Source organism: Coturnix japonica, chromosome 3 (assembly GCF_001577835.2).
Source record: "Coturnix japonica isolate 7356 chromosome 3, Coturnix japonica 2.1, whole genome shotgun sequence".
Taxonomy (NCBI): Eukaryota; Metazoa; Chordata; class Aves; order Galliformes; family Phasianidae; genus Coturnix; species Coturnix japonica.
The window spans coordinates 64,442,037-64,468,530 of record NC_029518.1 but is presented as its reverse complement, the minus strand read 5'-3'; the positions used below and the strand labels follow the sequence as shown (position 1 = coordinate 64,468,530).

General features: G+C 33.7%; 1 protein-coding gene and 1 long non-coding RNA gene across 3 annotated transcripts in view; one reads left to right on the top strand and one right to left on the bottom strand.

The window, feature by feature from the left end:
* ASCC3 (activating signal cointegrator 1 complex subunit 3) overlaps positions 1–26,494 on the bottom strand; it is a 247,601-nt gene that overhangs the window by 46,029 nt on the left and 175,078 nt on the right. For both annotated transcript variants that reach the window (XM_015858848.1, XM_015858850.1), the window contains exons 23-34: positions 26,177–26,275; positions 25,540–25,708; positions 23,492–23,712; positions 22,073–22,158; positions 20,667–20,833; positions 20,369–20,514; positions 20,146–20,266; positions 18,114–18,256; positions 8,860–8,997; positions 8,638–8,758; positions 5,100–5,232; positions 3,177–3,302 (exon numbers count right to left, since the gene is read on the bottom strand). In XM_015858848.1, the coding sequence (XP_015714334.1) occupies positions 3,177–3,302; positions 5,100–5,232; positions 8,638–8,758; positions 8,860–8,997; positions 18,114–18,256; positions 20,146–20,266; positions 20,369–20,514; positions 20,667–20,833; positions 22,073–22,158; positions 23,492–23,712; positions 25,540–25,708; positions 26,177–26,275 (1,670 nt within the window). The remainder of the gene's footprint in view (positions 1–3,176; positions 3,303–5,099; positions 5,233–8,637; positions 8,759–8,859; positions 8,998–18,113; positions 18,257–20,145; positions 20,267–20,368; positions 20,515–20,666; positions 20,834–22,072; positions 22,159–23,491; positions 23,713–25,539; positions 25,709–26,176; positions 26,276–26,494) is intronic.
* On the top strand, positions 3,260–5,106 carry LOC107311927. The gene is made up of 3 exons (XR_001554301.2): positions 3,260–3,354; positions 3,435–3,479; positions 4,776–5,106. It is a non-coding gene; the product is annotated as an uncharacterized LOC107311927 (long non-coding RNA).

Sequence of the window (26,494 nt, the reverse complement as noted above, 5' to 3'; positions counted from 1 at the left end):
GAAAACGTTTCCCATAGCAATTTTTCTTTTGTAGAATGTTGCAGATTATAATCTTTTATAGGGGTAAAATAATGAAACAGTCAAGGAATTCCAGCCAAGGAAAGAAGATCTTCAGTCTGCTAGCTATGACAGATGAGCCTCTCAAAATAGACCCTTTCAAAGAACAAGGCACTTAGTTGATCAATCTTTAAACATGATCTTGACTAAGTAGAGAACATAAAGGTTGAAGTTGTATGTGGAAAGAAGAACACATTATAGTTCTTGACTGAAATAGTATGGAAACTCAGACTTAAACTACAAATTCAAAAGTCTCTACATTGCTTTGGGGAAGTGAAAAAAAACACCAACAAAAACCCTCTGTATACTGAAATTGATACACTTTGCTAAGCAGTTTTATTTGAACCACCCTTCTTGTTTGCACATCAACTTTTGAACATACGCATGCACATGGGTATTCAGTGTGCCACTGATTGAAACTAGCACTCAGCTACTTCACTGTCCCAAATCAACAGCTCAACTACTCCTCTTAACTATACATTTCACAGACTGCAGGATATGGAAATTCATCAGAAAGGAAAACTAAGTGGTTTGATGAAAAAAAGTGTTGTATCACACAAAGATTTTTTTTTTTTTTTTAACAACACTATTTATAAAGTTGTTATTACAAGACTAATAAATTATCTTCTGGGCCACAAAAAACATCTTAATTCTTTACATCTCTAGATGAAACCGAGCAACTTAGAGCAAAAAGATACTTTGATGTTTATCTCACCATAAAAGTAAATTAGTATTTATAAAATAATATAATTCAAATTACTTACATTGTAAGTAAGGCACTTTATGGTACTGGTTTGCAATAGAATGATCCTAGATTTGTTTACGCAGCTTTAATATAGAAGTAGCTTAAACTGGCAGTAAATAAGATTATAAATCTTTTGCATATTACCTAAGACCATTATTTCAGAGATTTACAGCATCACATGCAATGCCTTTCATGCCAAAGAATCCCAAGGCAATTTACCAACCATGCATATGGGAATTACTTATTTACCACTAAGGTACAGCCAGTCACCTGCTGCTGGAAAATAACTTGTTTCATGATGGAGAGAATGTCAACATTCTGAGTAGCTACTGTGTAAGTACTAAAACCAAAATGTAGTCATTGTGAAAAAATAACCTAAAGGTCTGAACTATTAAGGACCACAAACAGTTCTTGTCTGGAATTATCAAGTATATCATAAATTCATTTATGGCACAGTAAATACCATTACTGGACTGCAATTTACTACAAGTTATCTTAACCAGCACTGATTTCATAAAACTCTTCAGTTTTCTTTTGATGTATCTCATCTAAACACTGATTCAATTAAAATGCTACATATAGCATGTATGTCCAGGAATGCTACTAAATGGCAAGTTTAGTAAATTTGGATGAACCTTTGTAGTAATTATTAACACATCAAAGAAAGGAAAAGTGTGTACATCTGTTGCATTTGTGCTTGGTATCTAGAAATGACCTCTCTAGCAGTCAGTAATGTCCTTCATTTTTGTCTCTGCATGACTGAGTACAAAAGGAATGCTGAGTACTTCTGTGTGGATGAGATGCTGGGGAAAGCAGATAAACTTGTGAACTGTTCCAATCTGGTTGTGTGGTATTCCAATAAAATACTCCAAATTCATTAGAAAACTCACTTTGCATTCCTATCCTGCCATTATGGACACGACTAGTCAAGATTTGTTCATATTGCCTTCACTACAATGACTTTGCTTAACGCTATGAAATAATGGGTTAGATTTTCCCAGTTTCCTTAGAACACCCTCTGATCAGCACAACTCGCGTTTACAAATTGATACTGAGATAACTTCACATTTAACTTTCTGTAACACTACACATTAAAGCATACGCTGGGACAAAACAGCCATTAGTGAACACAACAAATCCATTTCAGTGGGAACCTTCTTTTACACTGGGGAGAGCTTGCCTACAAGATCGTTCTACATTTACCTATGAATCATATGTTTTGTCTTAAAATACTACTTACCACAGACACCACATAATTAAAACTTGCTGAAGATAAATCAACACTTTTGTAGAGCAATGCAATATTAAGACATTTTAAAATAACATCACTTATTCTTTATACTAAAAAAGAATATGCAGCTTTCAACATTATTTGTGGTTTGGATCACAGCTTTACCTTCATCTAACCTAGATGAAAGAGAATTTAGCTGTTTGTTCCACTCAGACAGAAACATCTTTCACATACATTTATTCATTTTGTTAGTTCTAACACTGCATTTTTAATTTCCTAAGAAGATTAGATGGAAATTCTGTCCTGTGGGATATTCTTAGAACAGAGCTAGATGTAGACTTCAAAACTAATGAAGACAGAAAAAAAGAATTAGAGGAAGTTTTTATTCTGTCTTTTTTCACCTGCAAGTATCAGCATCACTTGCCTGTAAGAACTCAAATGAAATTTCACCCAAACATTATAGCAGTAGCTTGATTTCAGAAATATGATGTTCTAATTTGTCAAGAAATGCCTAATTCTGTATTTGACACACTATTTTGGTGGGTAATTGATCACATGATACATAACAAACCATTTACCCGAAACGATATTGTGGCAAAGGCAGGCTAGTTGCTGGAACAGCTCAGAATGATCTGCATACCAGCTGGAACTAGGCAGGATGATATCAATCACTGAAAATATTGCACACATGGTTTCACCAGGAACCCCTAATGAAAGTAAACTTTATCACAGACAAACAGCTGATAGCTATTCTCTTATTTATTAGCAAAACTCAATCTTTGTAGATTTTCTTTAGAAAACTGGGCATAACATATCAATGTTAAAAAAGTAACACACTATAAATATAATATCTAAAAGAATGTGATAATCTGCAGTTTTATTTTAGGGATACTGATATAGCCCTCTCAATAATGCTATTTTATAGTTGTTACTAAATTGTAACATAAGTTATCTGCCAAAAATGCATTTATATTTAGAGAAAAAAAATCGTGCACACAAGTTTTATTCCATGTGTGGGCCAGTAAGACTCATACAGTAGAGACTGCTAACTATTCCAGGCTCCAACAACAGCAGGATCACCTCTGGATCAACTCTACCCTAAAGCTACCTTTAGATTAAATTGCATTTGTATTTTATACTCACGTTGGGTTCATTATAAGTCGTCGGAAGAAATAAGTCCAAGTGATATAATCCATTGCATCCTGCTTAGAAGTAATAGTTCCAGCAGCAATTTCAGCATTCAAGTGGTCAGCCAGCACATCTAATAAGCTGAAGAACAGGAAACAAGAGGATTTTGCTAACTTTACAATCACAGAGACAGGTAATAAATACAGCTTGTAGACTTGTGCATTAAAAGGTTTATTACTTTAAATCTGAAAATATAATATATTTATTTTCCAGAGAAAGAGAGGAAGAGAAGAAGGGAAGACGGGATGTAATTGCAAGGTCAGTCATCTTCTTTACATGATATTGGTATGAAGCTCAAATTATTTTTTGATTGGACCAAGAATGCACATGTTTAAGTAATTCATGGAATGCATTCAGATGGAGCTACTCAGTGATAAACTTCTGAATGCTGTATGTTGACCATATGATCGTGTTGGTTTAATCCAACAGAAAATCATACAGAAAGACAAACAGGAAATGAAACAGTGGCAATGGCTTATCTAATACCTGGCAGATACTTGAGAGGCTATTAAAATTACATCAAAATTGCTACCCCAGATTTTTCTTCATCTTCACTGAATGTAGGGAGAAAACAAACAAGCAAACAAACCTGGTTTTACCCAGAAAGTTTCTTACAGAGTAAAATGCTATTTTAGTTTCATCAAATGGAACAAAGACCTTCTCTTGGAGATCTAATGAGATCATGCCTGGCTGCAGTTCAGTCAGGGAATGGTAAATATCTTTAAAGATTAGCCTGATTTTTCCTGTATTATAATCCTTTTACTTTTCTTACTGTTCTTTTCCTATTGCCAAAAGTAAACAATAATTAGGAACGAGTGCTGTTTTTCAAACCCAGGACCAGTGAAAGCACAAGGCCTGTCATACAAGTTGTGTACTCAAGTCTTACAATTAATGCATAGACAATCCCTAATAGAAAAAATCTGTAATTAAAAAAATCCGAAATTTAATTTTAAACATTGGAAGTACTACACAGAGCTGATAAATCTGCTCTCTGGTACAACAAGATGAGAAAGCATTCCAAAACTAAAATACTTCAAAAAAAAAAAAAGAAAAAAGAAAAAAAAAAAAGCTCTCCAGAGTTCATCTTTGAAGCTATGAAGCTCTTCAAGTATCTTTGATGATCATAAAAGAGCAGTACAACCCTCTAAGTCAATCAGATCACAACTTACACAAAACTTAATGAGATTACTATCAACATGTGAACCTTCATCTGAAAGTTCATCAAATATTGTTTTTATATTGTGAAGGATATAATATGTCTAATTGCTAATACTACTAAATATATAAACACAAAATGACCTATGAGAAGTATGGAATAGCTACAATATTCCAAAGAGGAACATGATGTGACTGTTATACTAGAGATATGATTTTGTTATCTACAAAAACTTTTTACTTTCTTATGAGTAGATTTTCTGGTTTATCCTAGTGCCATGTAATCTGGATATACCATAAACCTTTTAATTGTGTTGCTTTTCTAACTAGCTATTATTTTGATGAAGTTTAACCTCTAGCCTTTTGTGCTAAGTGGAATTTTTTTTTTCCCCACATTAGGAATTTGTAATAGAATTTCAGAGAGTTGTGGGAATCACAAGTAGTTGTCCCGCACACTTGCCTTGAAGAACAGTTTATTGTTTGAGACAACAACCAGTAGCAGAGAAGTGTTTGTAATATTATCTGGAAATGAATTAAGGAGTCCAACAGCGCATCAGGACTCATGGAAGAAAGGAAAGAAGGATGGATAACATTATTTTCTTTAATGATTTTACTCTATGACTCTGATACATAGAAGATATGAAGAATGTTTTATTTTTCTGTATCCCTCATGTGTATTACTGTTGACAGTTTCATTAGCTTTTCTGATTGCTTCAACTTTACCTGGATTCCACTGGGAAAGGTTCATACAGAAATTTTTTGTAGAAGTCTTTCTTGATATCATGAACTAGAATTACAGCTTTGCCTTGGTTATCGAATTGTGGTCTGCCTGCACGCCCCATCATCTGAAGTACATCTGCCAGAGAAACAAAAACATATAAAGCAAATGAATTTAACTAAAATGTAGAAATAAAAGTATTCATTTCTATATAATGTGTAGTAAAAGATTTATTTATTTATTTATTTATTTGGCCTTTTATGCTCTATTGGTTTTGACATAGCTGATTTTTTTCCCAACTCACGGATTTATAATGGACCTCTTTCTGGTCTGGACTGTCTTCTTGCATACTTGAAGACTACTCATTGCTATACTATCCAGGCCTACATCTAGTATAAATTTCTCCTATTCTCCCTCCATTTCACATACATCCCTAATTTGATATCAGGAAATTAATGATAAGAGAACTCGTGAAGCCTACAATGGCAAATGCATATAATTTCCTAAATTTCTAGTACTTGCCTTCACTATACAATACAAGCCTTTTTGCTGTATATAATTTCCTTGGTTTTTAATGTTTTAGAGGAAAAAAATGGTAATGGGAAATTCTAATTCTTGACAGCTATGATATCTGCTACTCAAACTTCAGGACAAACTGTATTTGTTACAAGTACTCAAGTAGAGAGGGTTTCATATCATATGTTGTTCCTGGATCACAATACACAAATTTAAAAGCTGATAAGGTTAAAGCTTACCTATACCACTCTACCTGCAAATACTAGTCAGTTAGTGATCTCTAGAGACACAGAAAATACCAGTTTGAATGAAATATGCTCAACTTTCTAACTGCCCACCAGTACAGGTATGCTTATCATTTATCAGTCTCTCTCATAATCTGAGAAGTGCATCAGCATAGGCCTTTCTTTGTCCCTCTAAACAGAGCTCCGATCTCTTTCTGGTGCCTTCAGCATTTAAGTTGGAAGAAACGACAGGAATGTTATATTATGTTATGTTAAAACTTATGTTTTGTGCATTCTGTGAGATCTTTGATACCCGCAGGGTATGTAGTTTGAAGAACCTAGCATTTTAAAAAAGAATTTATTTGGCCTGAGAAGCAAAGTAACCTTTTTGGCCCAGTGGACATCTGTGTATTGTGGCTGAAAAAGGACAAGCCAGAAAGTATAGAATATGACATAGGAATGGACAATGACTGGAGAAACAGCTGCTGTTAATAAACAAAAGTTTTCAGTGCACTTTGACTTGTTATACACATAAACTACATTAGACACTAATTTTTTAAAATAATTTTATTCATTTTGTAAATCTAGAAGCAACACAAAACATAAAATGGAACTAGTCGGAAAATTGGATTTCTGAATAGGTGTCATACACCTACAGGGGTAGATGAAACTTCTTGTTATTCTAGTATGGTGATTGAAATTCTGCATAATACCACATAGAAAATGGATTTACAAAAAAAAAAAAAAAAAAAAAAAAAAAAAAAAAGAAAAAAAGTCAGGATGCGATTTTTGCCAATATTCCCCTACATAATTATTCCAAATTATTCCAAATCTTTTTCTATTGACTCAATGCTACTTTTTTGCTGCTTTTTTTTTTAGAGAGTTTTAACTAAACTCTCCAAATGCCAAATACTATCCAAATGGCTGAGTAAATGTCTGGAAATTGAGAGAAGGACCTCCACAAAACCTCTGACTTCACTGAAAGAAGCGTTTTTACTTATTTTGAAATTACTGAGCACACCAGAATAATTCATTCTGCACTCTGCTGCTTCCTTGTAGTCAAAACATCCCTAATACAAAAAGGCAAGTTCAGCAGGGAGAAGCCAAGTTAATGATGGAACAGAAAAAGCATATTTGAGGGCTGCACTAAAGACAGTATTGTGAACATTTGGAAATATTTCCAAACAAAACTTTAAATTTTCATTTAAGCACTGCTGAAAAACTGTATTACCTATCCATATGACTTCCAAATACATGAATAGTCTCTAGAAAGTGCTCCAAACCACAGCACGTGTTTCTTCATAAAATAAGGAATCTACACATTCTGTTGCAGTGCAGATAACAAAATCTAAATCATAGATGGTAACTTCTGTTAGTTTTCCTAAGAAGTCTTATATAAAACTCAAGAACTGAGCAACCTCCACTATGCAGGTAATCTCAGATCAAAAAGGTAATAGACAATGAAAGCATAAACCTTTCCTAAAGCCTTTGTGCATACTTGTACAAAATATTTCTAGAACAGCACAGTAAGGCTCCAGTGCTCACCAAGTTTCCAATTTCTTTTAAAAACATTATTTTACTATTTACTCTCTATTACAATCCCTTAGATTCAACGTGAAATCTAAAATATGAGATGGTTTCTTTCCTCAGCATTTTTCCCTATTCACTAATAAAGTCAGTTGCCACTGCTCTTCCAGTCAGGATGTATGAGATACTAGTTCTGTAAAGAGGCTGTTTGTACGGGGTTTATATGAGCTGGTCTGTCACAAAATGCAAGTGTTCATGCTCCTAGGTCATAACAGAATCCTTGTACAAGAGAAATAGATTGGAAATAGACCTCAAGTTTCCTGAAGACCACTAACCACTAAATTAACACCATTATGGGTTATTCAGAGAAGTAACTTGTATATTTTCAGTTCGAACTTTTTTCACTAGTAAGCTTCTCTTGCAAAAAAGATGTGTGGCTAAAAGGATGCAAGATCTCTGTATTACAGATAACACTTAGATTGTCTTTAGGTGTACATATCTCTGGCACAGTACTGGATCATTTAACAAACTTTCTCTTATGAAAAAAGAAGAGAAAACAGAACAGGAAACCTGGAATAAATTTAGCTTGTCTTCATTCTTCAAGCTTAGTACCATCCAGACAAATATTCTCCCTGTCTGAACTCTGAAATAAGTTCCTCAAGTGTTCAGTTTCCTAAGCTTGTTGAAAGCACTGCAGAGCAGACTATGAAAAGGTGGAAATTGCTGGAGGGTAGGAAGCAATAGAACTCTCTGCCAAACCAGGAATTCAAACATTTAATTAAGCTGATTAATTTTGAAGCATTACTGAAGATACTACACTAGCTAAAATTTTTTTATACTGTCAAGTAATGACATAAATTTTATGTTCTCATACAAGTATAACTCATTTTTTGTACCACAGGTAAGTTCATTGCTAAAAATCTATTTTTATTTTAGAAAAATGTTTCAAAAATGAAGAACTATTATTTGTGAGAAATCTTCCTTTTATGCAAATTACTGGACATCTTAATATAACTCTGTATTGTCCCTTTATTTTGAATGGTATGCATTAACAGTACTTGAAAAGGAAAAAAGATTTACAAAATGGAAACTTTATCACATAAAACCTTCAGAGTCATCTTACAGCTCACATTAAACAAAGAAACGTGTCCTAACAAATTTTAGCCTCTACCTAATTTAGGTATTCTCATTGGTTCGATACTAAATAATTCAGATCATTTGCATATACTTGAAATAAATTTCAGCATATGAGCATTCCCATAATTTATGTCAGTACCTGTAATGGGATAATCCACATAACGCCTTGTTTTTCCATCATAGTATTCTGTTCCTTTAACAATTACTAAATGAGCTGGAAAATTTACACCCCAAGCTAATGTGCTTGTAGCAATAAGAACCTAAAAGAGAAAGAAAGATTAATGAGGTATATGTAACAAAAAGCCAACTTTTAAAATTCCATGTAAAACTCATTATGGTAGGATTCAAAGAACAAACATACCTGGATTTTACAGTTCACAAACAATTCTTCCACAGTTTTCCTGTCTCTCTCATGCAGACCAGCATGGTGCATGCCAATTCCAAAAGCGAGAGTCAGCTTCAAATTTGAATCTCTAACTGTCCCTATAATGTCATTCATCTGAAACAGAGCAAATAATTACATATTTTTAAAACAGAATACTCAGACATTTTTAAACTTTCAGTGTTAATGTTATCTTATTTTTATAGCAAAGATAATTTGCTCAACTGTTTACACACATGGGAAAACACGGTCTGCTCTTTGAACAGTCTTTTTCAGCCTAAAAAAATCAAATACTACATTAAGAGTGGGGGAAAGATAGGTGACTTTATTGGTACACTTAGCAGAATGGATAAGGAAATGAAAATGAGAAAAACTTTGGGACAGGTCTATAAATGCTGTGTATTCTGCTCTGTGCTAGTCTAACATAATTTCTGGTATAAAAATACAGGAAATCCATGCAACCAGTAATATAATCCTGAAAAATAAATTCAGTTTTCTCGTGCCTATGAAAAGATAGACACGTTTCTACAATTAGATAATTCAATAATTACTATCCATGAACAGAGTTCTAGATTCACATGCTGAAATGCAAATTCGAGGTAATATTTTGAGAGTGAGTTTGTAATTTACAGATTCAAATCCAGTAGCAAAATCCAACACTTAGAAAATATTTGGAACTTAGAAGTTTAGATAAAAAGTTAATTTTTCTACTTCTCCTCCACCCTCCCCTCCCCCTCCCCCCCCTCCCCCCCGAATCCTGATTTCATGTCTATGACTATCTGGAAACCTTTTAACTACTCTCTACATTTCTTGCCAAAATTTTCATGTAATAAGTTCCGCAATAAACTCAAGTATTTCTGTAGACTACTTCTATGAAAAGCACCTCACAAGTACTAAACACAAGCTTTCTAACTTTGTCTTCCTTAGTGACTTTACCCCTCAATACTCTTTCCATTGTCGTATTTCAAAGCCCATTTATTATGTTATGTGATTTTCATATAGTTATAGCCAGGAACTTTCAAATCTCATCTCTTATTAGTGGTTTCCTGGTGCCACCAGCAGTGGCATAGTGATATTGCATACTTATAGGCATTTTTCATAGTTAACCTAGAACGTATAGCCAAGATTAAGAAAAATAGTCTTTAAAGTAATCTTTTTAAAAGAAAAATGTTTAAGCTCAACTGAGTATCACGAAGCACTGAGTTTTCATACCTGTGCAACTGCAGTGATATAATATCATTTCCACTTTGACTCTGAGATGTTGCACTTCTGAAGCTCACAACTGTGAGTTTCTCTGAATGTTTTCTAGGTTTTATAATTGTCAGACCTTAATATTAATACAACTGCCCCTGTACTTAAGCCCAATTAACATGTAGCATCCCTTAAAGTTACAAAAAAAGCAGAGTATACAGAGTATTAAAGTAGTACAAAGGATTTGTTGAAGTAACGGTGACTGAAACAGGATACTAACAAAGAACTAAATTTACAAAAATATTATTTAAGTTTTGGCTTTGTCCAATCAGTCAGAACTAACTAATGAAAGTCCCAAAACTTCATTTTCTCTTGTAATGCAGCTGTCTGGATGTTCTTTATGCTATCCTGTGTCCTGGCACGTGTACGAGAAAAGGATGCACAGAAGAGAGGACTATAAAACTTTGAAAGGAAAGGAAGCTGTAAGAAAAAAGCAATAGACTGGGAAGTGAAGAGGGAATAAGTCTGTTTGGAAAGGGAAACAACAAGCGGGGTACGTAAGCAGAAGAGAATAAAAAGAACTAAATGAAAGGAGGATATGTTAAAGGATAAAGTCTATCTCTCTAGATAAAAATCAGCAAACTTTTGATTTCTCTAGTGAGCGTGTAGCTGTGATTGTAGTGTAGACAACATTAATTATGACCCATCTTAAAGACTTCTACTTCTGAGACAAAAAAATAACTGGATAAAATGAGAATCTATGTACTGCTTTTCTTTACAGTTATGACCACGTAACAGTAACTGTAGTTGATCAGCTATATGAGTAACCATATATTCAATTGTATTAAAGCTCTTCTCTCTCCCTCCTCCCCTCCCATTCCCCCACACAGACTTATGAAGTAGTATTAGCATAGTGCTTAGATAGACACTGAGAAATAAGAGTTTTATGTATACATTTCAGAGACGAAGAAATCAGATAAAAAGTGGAAAACAGCACCAGGAAATATCAGGAAAAGACATGGAAACATAAACTCATTTATAATTTACTTAATCTCTGTGCTTAAAAATTGACAAAAGATATTGAATAGCTTTTAAAAATTAAATTGATTTAAAAATTAAATTTTTATCCTCCCCAGAAAGAATCATCACCTTATGACAATCACATCTTTAAAGTAAGGGAACAAATCAGTTACAATGACATTCATCTCATTATTCATGTAAGCAGAACTTGATATTGGGAAAATAATGAATAAAATCCCTTTTTCTCTAGAAAATACCATGATCCAATTAGCTGATTTGGATTCATCTATAAGCAATTAGACCACTCCTACAGCATAAGCAGTTTTACAGAGTTAGTTTATTTCAGCACAGAACCTGAGCTAAACCTTTTTGTCATGTAGCTTCCAGCATATAACATCCTAAATTCACACAGTTGGGAATTTATTCAAAGATGTTCTTGCTTTTACAATCAGCAGTGGTTGTCTTTTTTTTCCCTCTGACTTGTATTACAGCAGTGGCCTGTGGTGCTGTTAGTCATACCTGCGAAGCAGTGTAATTTACCACAAGAAAACTAAAAAACCCTTAGCAGGAGAGCTGGCGCATGTACTACTATCCTGTCATTTTAGCAGCAGGGAATCCTAGTCATTTTTAGCTGACCTCTTACTTTCACATAAATCAGTGTAATAAACACAACTATTTTACCCATAGGCACAATCCAAGGCTTAAAATTCTCATGACAGTTTATTTAAAAACATAACTCACTTTTACATCAATTTAGTTTTAAGAATCTTATCCTTTTAAAACAATAATATATATATATATATTTAATTAAGAAATGCTGGTGTAATTAATAGTTTCATTAAGGAGAAACAGACACACCATCACGACTATAAAACAAGTCAAATGTTTCTACAGCGTAACAACTTCATTTGCTCTTTTTTGGGGGGGGGGGGAAAGAAAAAGGTAAAAGAATTACAGAAAACATATTTTAAAAATAAGGAAAGTACATCCTACTGACATAAAACAAACACACACAACAAACAAACAAACCAACAACACAGAACACCGTGAACACACTGATTCGGGGAACCTATTGCAAGGAGGGCTGGGCTCCAACACAGGCAGGATTGGGCCCATACAGAGATGCTTATGCTCTTTTTACAAATCTCCTGATGAACATAAAAATCCCCCCCTTCTGCGCTCTCCTGTAGCATCACTTTGACTAGGGTTTCACCTTTTTACTAAAAAGCTTTGAAAACCAAGAAATATTTACTGCACAATACGGTATTGCAAAATATTTATTATAGAAAAATAGTCTATTTCAATCTTGTATATTCTAATCTCTGAACAAGCTAGATTTCTCTCAGACTAGTAAGTAGTCATTTTCTTTGTTCTTGCACATATGTAAACTGTTGAACCATTTACTTTAAGCTAATAGAACTTTTTTTATTTTTAAAATTTATTATACTTAAAAAGCTTTTGTAGAAAGATAGGATTCCATTTAAGTAGATACATTACCCTGTGCCTGAAATACATTCCAGTCAGAGTATAATTCAGCAAGTTGATGACAATGCTGGCTCCAAAAGAAAGGAGGAGACCAGATTGGACAAGAATGAGCTAACAGATTGTGCAGCCCAATTCTGTCCCTTTGAGTGTGATATATTGTTTCAAGATGCTAAAAACCCATACTTTCTCAAAGCATATCTGTTGTGCTGGTTTTCCCATTTTCACAGAATCCTCATTATTAGTACTCTGTACTCTTTTCAAAGCACGTCAGACTCAGACCATATGCCACTGAATAATGCTTATCAATTGTCTAAAATGCCCAATAGAAGAAAGATGTGCCAAACAAAAGAATCATGAAAGTTATGGAGTCTTTTAAAAAAAATAATTACATATTTCACATCTGCTGCAGATGTTAAGTGAAATAAAAACATCTCCTTGTTATAACTAAATGTTAATTTTTTATGACACACTTTTGTGTCATAAAAACAACATCTTGTAGAAGGAAGCTGAACTTCTATAATGAGCGTAACACTTAGAAATCATTCTTGGTACCTTCCTGATCTTTAACTACATGAAAAATAAGTCATCCTAAAAAATTAAAATCTGACTTCTTCTTGTACTCCAGAGCTCTCTAACACACTGCAAAATGCTTACAACACCCCACATAATTTTTTTCAAGAAAGGGTTTAAATACTTGAAATAAATTATTAAAATATACACTTTTAACGCTAACATTTCATTAGAAAGACAGCAATATACTTATTCATAACACAGACCAGATACTTCTGTTCCTGTCTGATAGCACAGCACTACTTCAGAACAATAATATGGAGATAACAGGTTATTTGATTTAAAAGTTAGAGAAGGAAAAGTCACCTTTTGCCTTTCCAACAGTTCTATTTTTGTTGCTTTTTTTTTTGTTTTTCCAGTGATACAAAACATAACTTTATGGTAAAATTTAATTTGCTTTCAGGCATATGTCTATGCGTATTTTCACATACTGTATACACACTCATACACATATAATTAGCACACATGTTTATACACTCACAGCTCTAAAATCCTGAGATCAGTATGAGCCTGATTCCTTCTTTCAGAGTCAATGAATGCCCTTCATTCAAGTGCCCTTGTGTTCATTGGGAGCTGAATATTGCTTGGTATGGATGCTATTGAATATTACAGCAGGTATGCTTGTGCTAAAGGAGTTTGGTCTCATAAAGAACATTAACTAGATGCAGATGGTAAAATGATGCACAGAGCAGAATGCAGAAATCATTGTGGTTAAAGTTAAAGCTGCAAATGTGGGTACATTTCTCCTCTTGCAGTGCAAATATCAGAAGAAAAAAATCCAAATATCTGGCCAGGAAATAAATTTATTTTAAAGCAACCAAGCAAACTAGAAAATGCTTTGCTTGTTTGCTGTTAACTGCATTATATCCTCAAACAATAAACAATAAATACCACTTTGTACTTTTGCTTTGGGTTTAAAACAAAAAGCACTAAAAAGTTACAGAAAAATAAATGAACTAAAAACTTAATTCTAAGAAATTCTACAAAGATTGCAACATCTACCACCACCACCATGGAGAAAGAGAAGAGCTTGTTCTTCTTTAGACAGCTCCAGATGTAGAGCAGTATATATCGCATACAAGCTTACCATCACAAGCTGGTGGCACTCTTGTTTTAAAAGGATAATCTGAGCTGTTGTCCCTTTTAACAAGTTAAATAATGGGTCACAAGCTTGAACATGACAATCTTGGCTGACAGCTCGAAGTCTGAATTTTAGCTAGTAATTGCAGATTTATAACTCATGCAGATTTATAAATCATCTCAAGATTACACAAAAAAGCAGGGTAAGCATAAGGTTTTATTTTTTCAATGGCATCTGCTGGCCCACTGACACGGATGAACTATGAAAAGAAAAGAGGAATTACTCAATTTAGAGGCACAGTCTTCTCTTTGAGATGCACTCCCTATTCACACTGCTGTCATGATGCACCTGTGCCTCATAAGTAATAGTGTGGAAGAGCTTTACAGAGTGATGTCTATGGAAGATCCTTTGAAACTCTTGAAAACAGTCAAAAATGGCAAAGGCGGCATCTTCAACTGTTTCTTCACTCTTTGGTGAAAAACAAGCTCTGTGTTGGTAGACATTCTAAGAGGGATAAAGGGGTTTTGGAATGTGTATGAACAACGTATTTTACAAAAAAAAAAAAAAAAAAAAAAAAAAAAAAAAAAAAAAAAAAAAAAAAAAAAGAAAAAAAGAAAAGAAAAAAAAAGTCAATGAATCTCTAAGGCTCTAGGATAGGCAAGCACATTTTTGCACATTTTTTGGAGGTCTCCCTGCTCAGACTAAACTAGGCATGAGATATTTAAGTATATATTTTTTTAATGAACATCATATGCACGGCCTGAAACTAATCTGAAATGAATCCATTAAACAGATCTGACTTTTTGTGAATTAACAAGTCCAGCAGAACTGGGTAAACAACTAGTACTAGAAACAACAAGCTTTATCAAGCACTGTCTCATCTTATGAAGACTGACATTCTCAATAGCTTTCAACAAGTTGAGTACTGAGGGAAAAAGTGTATGAACAAGAAACCATACGTCGGACATGAAATTCAAGGAAAACATCTAGGAAGAATTCTCTCCAAAACTGAATGGAATTGTTGAAAATATAGATTTTCTGTAGATCAAAGTAGAATAAAACTCCTTTTCAACTATAATTCAATCATACCTGTTAGACCACTGATTCATCTGTGATTTCTGCACAATGCAGGTATGCTTCTGTCTACTTCGTTGGCAATGGATGAAAATTTGATTGTGTGTGTTATTTATACACACATATATGTATTCCAGAAGCTTCATAGAAGTTCATGTCCTTTGAAATGTAACTAATTAAAATATCATCTGAACTTGATACTTAAACCTGTGTGGCAGAAGAGGTGGCTTTGCCTATTATCAGTAAGGACTGGAAAGAGAAGTAATCTTGAGTTTTATGAATAGAAGACTTGATGGGCTTCTATAAATAGGAGACACAAGTGAAAGTCTGTTTGGGGCTACCACAGCAGAGAGAAACATGATAAACTACAGGATCTACAAAGAAAATGAAGGAAACTAAGATGATCCAGCTGATAAACACATCACAAAGGCAAAACACTGGCTTCTGTCCCCCACTCCAATCCCCACAAATCCTGAATCTGTTACCACAACTGAAAAAATGCCATACTGGCTAACAGAGAACATTTCCAGTGGTTCTAAGAATCTGTGTCTACTTCAGTATGGTTTGCCCAGATGTTATTATGGATAGTACTGCTTAGAACATTTGAAGTAGCCTTATGAAACCGGCCTACTGGGAAGCTAACATAAGCATAGAATAACTCTTGGGCATAATGTAGCAAAATAAATTAGACAATCAAATGAATATAACCAATGTTTTCTTGACAGAATTTGACATCAGTCTAAATTATCATCATACAAATAAGGATGAATAAAATAAAAGTGCCAAGACCTGTCATCAAGCCTGTAAACTCTGTATACACCCATTTATGAAAAACCCTATATCTCAACACATACCACGATTAATGTTAAAAATACTACCAGTTGTTAAGGTATTTGTCTCTAGGTTCCCCTCATTGAACATTGGTCTACAAAAAACAAACATAAACTGCCAGGCTTTGAAAATGGTTAAAAGATAATAACAATTTCTTCTTTCTAACTCATCGATTTTTTATCTCATATGGACTTGAAACACTTGAATTATCTGAGAAAGTTTTGAGGATAGGCAATGTCTACAGTACAGAAGATATTAACTAGTTCTAGTACATTAAAAAATCATATAGCAATAAAGAGATTTTTGCCTATTTCACTTAATTCAAGCTTGACTTTAATACAACTTCAAGTTACAATATTTAAATAGAAAACTATTCTGGACAAAGAAGTAAGCAATACGTGCACGTTGCATTACCATAGCTTTGTCCCTTGCTTCAATGATAAATGAAATTCAGGCAAACATTGATCATTTGAAAGACAAAACCATAAACTGGTTCCCTGATTACCTAAAACAATGCCCACTTGGTCTTGTAGGTACTTCATACAATTATTTTATGCAAGATAATGGTAAGATATATGAACTGTAGTCATAATTCTCAGTCTTTTGTATTTACATAATTGGAACTCAATAATGTGGTAACCATCTTTGTTATGCTCCAACGATTCAGGTTATTAATTCAAATATAAATTATATGCAAATGATATCAGGATAGTAAATGCAAAGTCTGTTTGCCCTTTTCAGCTCCTCATTCAAAACTTTCAGAGGTATATTCTGAAACAGATGAAAATGTCTAGCCTCTGATGGGGTACAAGACCAGAACTCCCATATTCAAATACTTTTAATAGAAAACCCTTTTCTAGAAAGTCTCCTACGCATAAGTGAGGAGACTTCCTTCAAATATAGTTCTTTCTGGAATGGAAGGGGGCTCACAGGACCCGGGGATGAATGCAAATCATCTAGAGCAAGCTGCATGTCACGTATTCTAACCATACGTGAGGTTACTACAGCAAACCAGTTCAAGGTACTAGAAAACTCTATTAGGCAGTAATAATTTTGACATGAAACATTTCTGTTACACTCAAGAAAACAAATGAAGTGGAAGTTGTAAAATTAGAAAAGCAGCATCAGATTAAGACGTGCTAGTACTAGCAGTTTGTCAGCCAAGACATCTATTTCTCTTGTATTATTGAATATTCAGGTTTTACCTGGTACTTATGAGCCACGTATTTCCCTGTATTTTGGTTGTAACACAGAAATTCCCACACAGAAGGTGAGAGAAAGCTAACTTCCAAAATCTAGGAAATCTTAACAACAATTTCTTTTTTCCAAAGCAATAATGTACTGGAATCGGTACCATTAATTCAGAAGGAAATAAATAGTTCTGCATTCAGAGCAGGTGTAGAACTGAGAACATTAAATAAAACTTAGTATACATTTAGTAGAATGCAAACAAAACAGAATATTGAACAGGTATTTATTATTTGAACATTTTAAATAAATTAAAGAATCGTTAAGAGAAACAGTACAAGAAAATTTAGTTCTATGATTCTTTGATTCTAATTAAAGATTATATTGCATGAAAAGAAAAACAATGAGAAAAATTAGGTTCAAATTCCAACTCAACAGCTACATGCCAGAGTTTTCCGACTGTAAACCTGGGAGAACATAGCCCTGCTCCTTTTATTCTTTGTATTTGTGTTAAAGACTTGTACCACATGTTGTAAGTTGTATGGCACAATGGAACTAACATTACTAATACATGAGCAGGGAAAACAAAACAATTTGCTTTCTAGAGTTCAGACCTTGCAAAGATGTTTAAATAGCCTTAATACTAGTTTTAATACACACTTGAAACACCTGTTTCAAGATTTACCCTGAAAACATTCTTTGTATTCAAATTAACTTATTTTCTAAAAGACATAAAAAAGACAGCAGAAAATCAGAATTAATTCAGGTAATATTATTCTAAATAAAATTCTACCTCTCTTTCATCCATCTTCAGCCACTGTTTGGGATCATCCTCAGTAGCTAGGAAAGCTATCAGATCTAAGGAAGTAAGCCTTGTTTGACGTCTGGATGACACAAAAATAAGAACTGGCTTGGCTGGAGAATGGCTTCGAATTGCTGTTGAGAAAAATAGAACTTGAGAATTGAACTCTTTAATGACAAAAGCCACAACTACTGCTTTTAACAGCTACACAGCTGATAAACTCTGCTGATACCTCTGCTGATATACAGTATGAATACTTTGTTCTGACAGACAGATACTACTGAGTATAAACCATCTCTGAATAAAAAACGACACAACCATTCAGCTGAATCTGAGATAATTTGCCCTGCTATTTCGGTGATCATTTTAATATAAAAATTTAAGAGAAACAATTAGAAAAGAAAAAAAAAAGAAAATGAAAAACAGAAGCTGGACAAGCTTTCTAGACTTCAAAGATTGTGCATTTCTCTTTCTTAGCCCAATAAATAAGTTATGTTTTTCTACGCTACTAGAATATGTTGTCTTTGGCTAAGTGCCATCAAGGCCCAAAACTTGCTTTCTGTTTAACTTGATTTACAGACCACATAAATTTATGTCTGCCTGCAAAATATTATTTAAATGCAGTAAAAATAGAAAAAAGGTTTAGATGGCAGAGAGTAACCCTTAAATAGCTTATGGCAGACATTGTGGAACAAAGAAATGTTGTTTATTAATTACTGTGACACATTTAAACCAATTACGCTTTAAGACTTTCTTAAAAAATATTTTCTTTCTCTGCCCATGCTTCAAAAGTTTCAGGTTCATGCAATTTTATATGATCTCAGGAATAAGGATTACATTGAAGTGCTATAACTTTCACTACATCATGGTTAACAAGTGGGGGAAAAGGTCTACACATTTTTCTAACATCAGCAAGCACTAGAAGTATAGACAGTTGTATTTAGTTTGAATACACACTCAGCAAATCCATTTCTGTTTTCTCATGTAATCCTCATTCTACTGATTTTAATGAATTATTTCTGAAAATTATTTAATACTGTACAATATTACATATCATTCTTCAGTTTATGAATACTATATTATATAACCATGAAATTATTGGAAAAGGATAATTAATGTGTATTTATAACTTACAATTATATATGCCAGTATATCTATATATTTTAAAAGCCTAGCATCTAATGGATTTCTGTAGCTTCTGGAACAGGTGTGGCATAACAGCCCAAGACAGATTTATTGTTCATTAGTGTTTTTGTACAAGGCTCTTGTGGAGGTGTAAATAATCTGAGCTGCCAAGATTGGTCTCTAGTCCACAATCAATACTTTACTTCTGTCATAAGGATAATTAAAGCGGCTAAAAAGTCACCTCACAAATGTCACCTCACAATCAACAACAGTTCACATTACAAAATTTATATGGGAGGTTATTTTTAGTCGATATAATAAATATTCCTTATGCAGCCAAAATAAAATACGTTCCAATAAAATATAACAGTTTTTCTTAAACCTATCCTGCATGCTAGTTTTGTTGTGAATAAAAAATTGAAAACAGAAGTATATCTGGATGCACTACAAATTTTGAATTTTATGGTTATTGCTTTGAAACTGGAATTATGTGAGGTTAGCCTGACTTGCAACTTCTGTTTACAGTTTTTTAATGCTTACATACAGTGGTCCATATGAAAGTGCCTCAGCAGATTAATGATACGAATGGTTTTACTGCTTTCTAAATTTCAAATATTTTTACACAAATGTTTCTTTAATGGTGTCAAACACTAATAGAAAACATGTTTTATTTTCCCTTCATTAGTACTAATTTTATTATGTTCTAAATACACTACATTCCACTGTTGTATGTTGCATGTGCAGTGCTCTTTACATCTCAGACCAATAGCTTTGGGTCATTAGCACACGCAGATTCCTCCTACACATGCCAGGACAGACAAGTAATACAGCGTACTATGAAAAGCTCTCAGAATCTTGCTTATACACAAAGAGCCAAAATGTCTGGTAGCTCACTTACCCTGAAATGCAGGTTTGTTCATGCGAGCCATGCGAGGACAGTAATGCTGGCCAGGGAATCCCTGAATGTGTACCTCTAGAGGAACTGGACGTACTGAAGGTCGGAAGTTGAACAGACCCATCTGCAAGGAAATATTTTTTTCAAGTTTAATCTCAAATTATCTTATAAATCACTGCTTTGCTTTTCTGAGGCACAAATGCATCTTTTGAAACATTTTTCGTACCTGATTAATATTTAGCCAATCAGCAAGATCTCTGGCATTTGCTAATGCAGTGGATAAGCCAACTACTCTTACAGGCTTCTCTGTGTGAGATGAGATGAAATTTGTTCGAGACACAATGACTTCCAGTACTGGGCCTCTCTCATCCCCTAGTAAATGTAAAATGTAAAGTGCATTGAAAAACAGAGAGAAAACAAAACAAAACAAAAAAAGGAAAAAAGATTTGTCTGTCAAAGTACAAGCACAGTTCTTCAAATATAGCAGCGACCGATAAAAAAATAACTAAGAAAATTATGTTCACCTAGCAGATGGATTTCATCTATGATGAGAATGGAAACTTTCTGAACATAGCTTCTGTTCTGCCAGCTTCTGCTGACACCATCCCACTTCTCTGGGGTAGTAACAATCAGATCAGCTTGAGCAATTGCTCTCATATCAGGAGTCACATCTCCAGTCAACTCTACAACCCTGTAATCAAGAAAGATATTTTTTCAGACTACACAAAATTGGCTTCATAGTGCTTCAGAACATCTTAGCATTCAAACACTAATTCTTTAAAGAGAGAAGAAGCAAATATTATACAAAATCAGATTGCTTCTGACTCAATACGTTTAACAAGATTTTCAAGGCTGTTCTGAGCTAAAAAAAAACCAACACTTTTCTAGCAAATACCACATAAATATCAAATATCATTCCTTTGCAACAATACAAAAAATGAAGAGGATGAATATGAGTCCCAAACAATATACTGCTTATTTTTCTAAATGAAGATACTATGGAGATATTAGTATGTTAAAATGTGACTCATAACATCCTTTCACAGACAGCAGAGAAACTTTCTAATCCAAGTTGCTGCCTGCTGATGTGTGTAGGTCTCTGATTTGAACAATGAGGCTGGACTGTAGCATAACCGTATTTGTTGGCTAAGCTTCATCAAGTGTAGAGCAGAAATTATGCTGGAGTCATTTTTGGAGGAATATTCGTGGAATTCTTCCAGCTGTTTTACTTTATTATCCTTTCAATTTCTACAAACATTATTAGAGATCTATCATTTTAAACTGAATTCTACTGAATACTGGGATGTGCTTTGAGTTTTAACTCACAAAAGCAGCTGTATATAGGAGAATGAAAGGCCTTATATCCTATACGTATATTTTTTAACTCAAGAAGGTATAACTTTGGAAAACACCAACATGACTGGTAGTTCTTATACATCATAAAGTAAGAGCTGATCTTCAACACCTGTGAAGATCAGCAAGAAATTCATGAGGCCAATGAACAAATCTATATTCCACACTCTGTATAAGAAAGAATATATGAATGCTGGTATATGGTTCATATATAGCTTCTATGAGATCTCTGATAGATAAGGATTCCATTGAATTCTTATTTTGAATTGCAAGTTCAATTAACAAGGGCTCTGCAGAGAGAAATGTTAGCTTCATATTTGATATACTGGTAAGTGATGTAAATGAAAATACATAGACATTGAAGCGTACCTCTTTTTCTCACTTTTGATCTTGGTTTCACAATGACTACTGTTTTAAAATTTTTTAACTTTTTTTTTTTTTTTAGAAATGTGAAGGACTGTATACAATCAAAATCTATTTTGAAATACTCAATAGTATTCTGCAGATTTTATCCATACTTGATAATGATACTGTTCTTTTGCTTCTCATTTCTTTGATTAGGTAAGGAGAAACATACTTTTTACCAAGTTTTTCTTCAATCCTAACTTTCCAGTCCTCAATTCTCTCACGAACGAGTGCTTTTAAGGGTGCAATATACACTGCCTGAAAAAAAAGCAAGATACTTCTATTAAATTGTACCAATATGAAAATAGTTTATACGAGCAAGATTTTGTCATTATCTGCAAATGCATTAAAGGGCATGTTCCTCAAATGACCTAAGCCAGGACAGTATTTAAAACGGACAAATCCGAAAACATCACTTTGGTTATTGAACCATTAACAAGCAAGTAAATTAAGAAACAAAAAAGTAACTTATTGAATTGGAAGTACTTGTTGCACTATTTAATATCTAAATCCACTGAATATATAAATAAAACCATATTCTCCAGGACTAGAAAACCTGAAAACATGAATTCTAGAACAAAAACAATCAGAATTTCCAGCATGTAATATCCTATCTGATTTCTACATATGTCACATACTTATTAAAAAAATACATATTAAATTATAAAGCTGATTACTCTGAGTAAAATGACATAATACTGTTCTCAAAGAAGCTTGCTGTGCTTGGTGGAATGCCTTGACATATAGATATATTTACAGATTTATGATGAAATATTCTGAACCTCTAGGCAGATCTAAAGAGGAAGAAACTGCTGCACAAAGAATTCACATATGTTTTTTAGAAGATATAGCCAGATTTTTGGATTTATTAGAACTGAAAAAGTATATTCCTTGAAAAAAATGCCTATTTTGTATGTCTAATATGTAAACCGAAAATAAGCTTGAGCTTTATTTATCAGAGCCAGGACTAACAAATTACGTGATGATACTAAGATTTCAAAGACAAGTAAGTGCATTATGTGTGTTACGTCAGTTCAGAGGCTGTTCTTTGATTAAATCTCAGAATCAGAGATATTTTCCAAAGATTTTAGAGCTAAAATGTGGGTACCTAAGACGATATGTCTAAGATACAGTCACGTATTCACTTTGAAAACAAAACTACCCAAAGCAGAAATGCTGAGCTTTAGGAAGTTTATTTTAAGGTGTAACAGAGAATATGCTTGTAGTAATTAATTACAATTTATTTATTTAAGTATGAGAGGGAATGGGGATAGTTATATTGACATGGAGCGTAACTAATTGCTTTAAAACAGAATTACTGCTAGTAGAAGATTAAAGGCTAAGCAAAAACAACTTAGGTAAAGCAGGCAATTACAGAAAAGGAAAACTAGTATGTTGGTATGGCATGTTTTTAGATTTAACACTAATTGCACACTGATTAATACATAAATTTCATGTAAAAGCATATACATTTTCTATTCAGACAGTTACAAATTGGCGAAAGCAAAATTCAGTTTCCAATAGTCTTCCTAAGCTTATGGACTACTTGAAAACATATACTAAATGGTTATAGGAAGTCTATTTTACAAACCTTTGATGTGGGATACTTGTTAAAAACTCTAAAGATGGCTAATTCAGCTGCAACAGTCTTTCCAGAACCTGTAGGTGCTCCAAGCAGAACATTACAGTCTGTGTGATAAAGTGTATGAAATATCTGGGTCTGGATAGGATTGAAGTGCGTGAACTTGTAGAGGACTTCATATTCTGGATGTCCTAAGGCTGTGACAGGCAAAGGTTGAAGATCTAGAAGTTCTACAAACACAAAATAATCATGAGGGCATGACAACATTGGAAATGGCTTTACCTAATATCTCCTGTCACACAGAATTCACACTGGGCTATTGCTAACTTTCAGGAAGAATACTTGAAAAGTTGATTTTACAGCTCAAGTATTTCTTGAAATATTATAGTTAGTATTTTGACAGCTATGAAACTAATTACATGAATAAATCAATGTTTTACTTAAACTGCTTCTTTTTATCCATCTGTAGTAAGTTCTAAACTCACTATACTAGATTATATGCATATACCCATCTTATGATAACAGAATGAGGAGTAAGAAGACAGCAGTCTGCACATTTCAGATTCATGAAAAAGACCTTTCTAGTAAAGAAGGAAGAGTCAAGATTCCTTGGAACTTCTAATTTAATGGAGTAATACAAATCAGAAGAGTACAATTAAATTCTGAATTTAATCCTTTAAACATGTAATTAAAGATATAATCTCAATAAATAAACAGCCCGTCAATACATGATTCTCAGTATATCTTGAGGGCATCTGCTATCCAAACAATTATATTATGGAATTTGGAAGATGACATATATAGCCAAATTGGATTTGGAAACCTACCAAATTAAGGAGACTGCACTGATTCTGCTATGCAGATGCTTGCTTTGAAGTTGGCTTTCTATTTTTTTCTTTTCTTTTTTTTTTTTTGTGGCTAGAGTTCTCGTTTTTTTTTTTCCAGGGTGCTTCACATTAAGGTATAACATGGGAGTTATAAAATCTACTGAAGTAATGATGCCTAATATTCTTCACATGCTTTTCCCTGATACCTTATGGCTGTTTTATCATTCCCACTAAAACTGATTTCTTGAGTTCTGCTGAGGAGAAAGAAGGTGGTTTTCTGCCTAGCAGGGCCTCTATGTACTTCATTGCTGAGTGGGAACCAGATGGGAATTGAAATCAATTATCATAAATCCTAGAGGCTCCTTAACTGGTGATGTGTAAATATCTTTCTGTTTCTTCTGAATAGTAGTCAGTGATCAGTCAATTAGATAAAAAGGTTACACATGCTTTTCCAGACAGCGTAGGTACAGTATAACAATAGCTAAACACTTCACAAACACATGTGAATTTATGCATGCCAAAGGACGACATTGTATGAGAATGGAGTTTTTCTGAAGGCAGTCACTTCACAGACTGCTAGATGAGCCAAATGTAATTACAGTGGAAAGGTCTTACAATGACATCAGGCCCAATGAATGTACAAAGCAATTTATGTATCCAGAAAAAAAAGGAGCAAAACACAAACACATGCTTCTGTGCCAAGTGTTAAAAAGGAGGGGGATGGGAAGGCCATGACTTGATCAGCAGTGCTGAGCTGAAATTAGATGTTCTGTACTGAAACAATGCTTGCTATGATGCACTCATGTTAGTAAAAGCAGTGAAAAGTTGCATGTTTACAAAATTTTAACTGATTTTCCTTTCCTGAATACCAATTATAATGCAGCCTTCCATGCTAAAATTATTTTGAACCAGTCCACAAGAAATGTAATGACAAGTACTAAGATATGTAGTAACATACACATTTGCATAATTTTATTGTCAGTTTCAATTTTCCTGTGGTGAACCTAGAATAACAGAAGAGCTGCTATAACGCCGAGTCGAAATAAGCTGGATTTTAAAATTTTAGAGAGCTTTAAGAAGTGAAGAAATGGTATCAATAATACAATTATGACAAAATGAAATAACATATCTTTTTTATTATGAAGAACGAGTTAGAGATTTATTACATTATTGTAAGGAAAATCAATGCAAACAAGAAGAATGGAAAGAACATGATCAAATTTCAAATACCTGTGTGGGGTGGATGTCTCTCTGGAAGAATCAGATGTTGAAAATTTATGATACACACAGCCTCTGCTCCTAACCATCTATCAGACACAGCTCGAATGTAATACTGAGAAGGCAGAGGTTCGAATATTGGGATAGTGAACACCAGTAGTTGAGGTTCTTTAGTAATGACCTAGTGCAAACATTGCATAGAAAATAATTACCAAACAGTCAAATCAGTAACTTGACAAATCATACAGATTGCCTCACTTTCATAAGTATTACTAACATGAAGAAATAATTCTGCATGCAACTCCATATTTGCATATTTGCAAGATATTTGCATCTAGACAATAGCCTACCACTGGCAATGGATTTTGCTTCCAATTACCTCAAAACAAGAATAACTCTTTATCTTTTAATGTAAAAACATTATAGTCTTTCCTTTTCTCATCTGGAAAAAATTGTCCCACCAAAAGCGTAGGAGAAAAAAGGGACATCTGAAATTAGAAAACACCTTTCTGAAAGTCCAGGCTTAAAATGAACATCTGAAACTGAAAGCTGTGCTTCTGCGTAGCACAAAATCCTGTTCAACCTTAAAATTTATTTCTTTCTGAATTTACTTTTGTCTTGCTATGAGATTCTGAATAAAACTCATTACCTGTTTTTTCTGAATGATGAAGTACTCTGAATGATAAATGTGATCATTAGTAGGGTCTTCTACCCAGATCCACCAAGGCTCTCCAACAGTGCCATGTACCTTTAAGAGAAGAAAATACAGCTTTATTGTAGTTGTAATGAGGTTCCCAAGATATGCTGGGTATATCAGATGAATTTCTAAATTATGCATGTTTACAAAGGAATACAGAAAGAAAGAAATGGGAGATATGAGCAATATAACATTTCTACCTATTTTGTTTGCTTAAAGATCATATTGCAGTAAGAGTTTCCCTAATGTGCGTGTTTCCTTAATGGACAT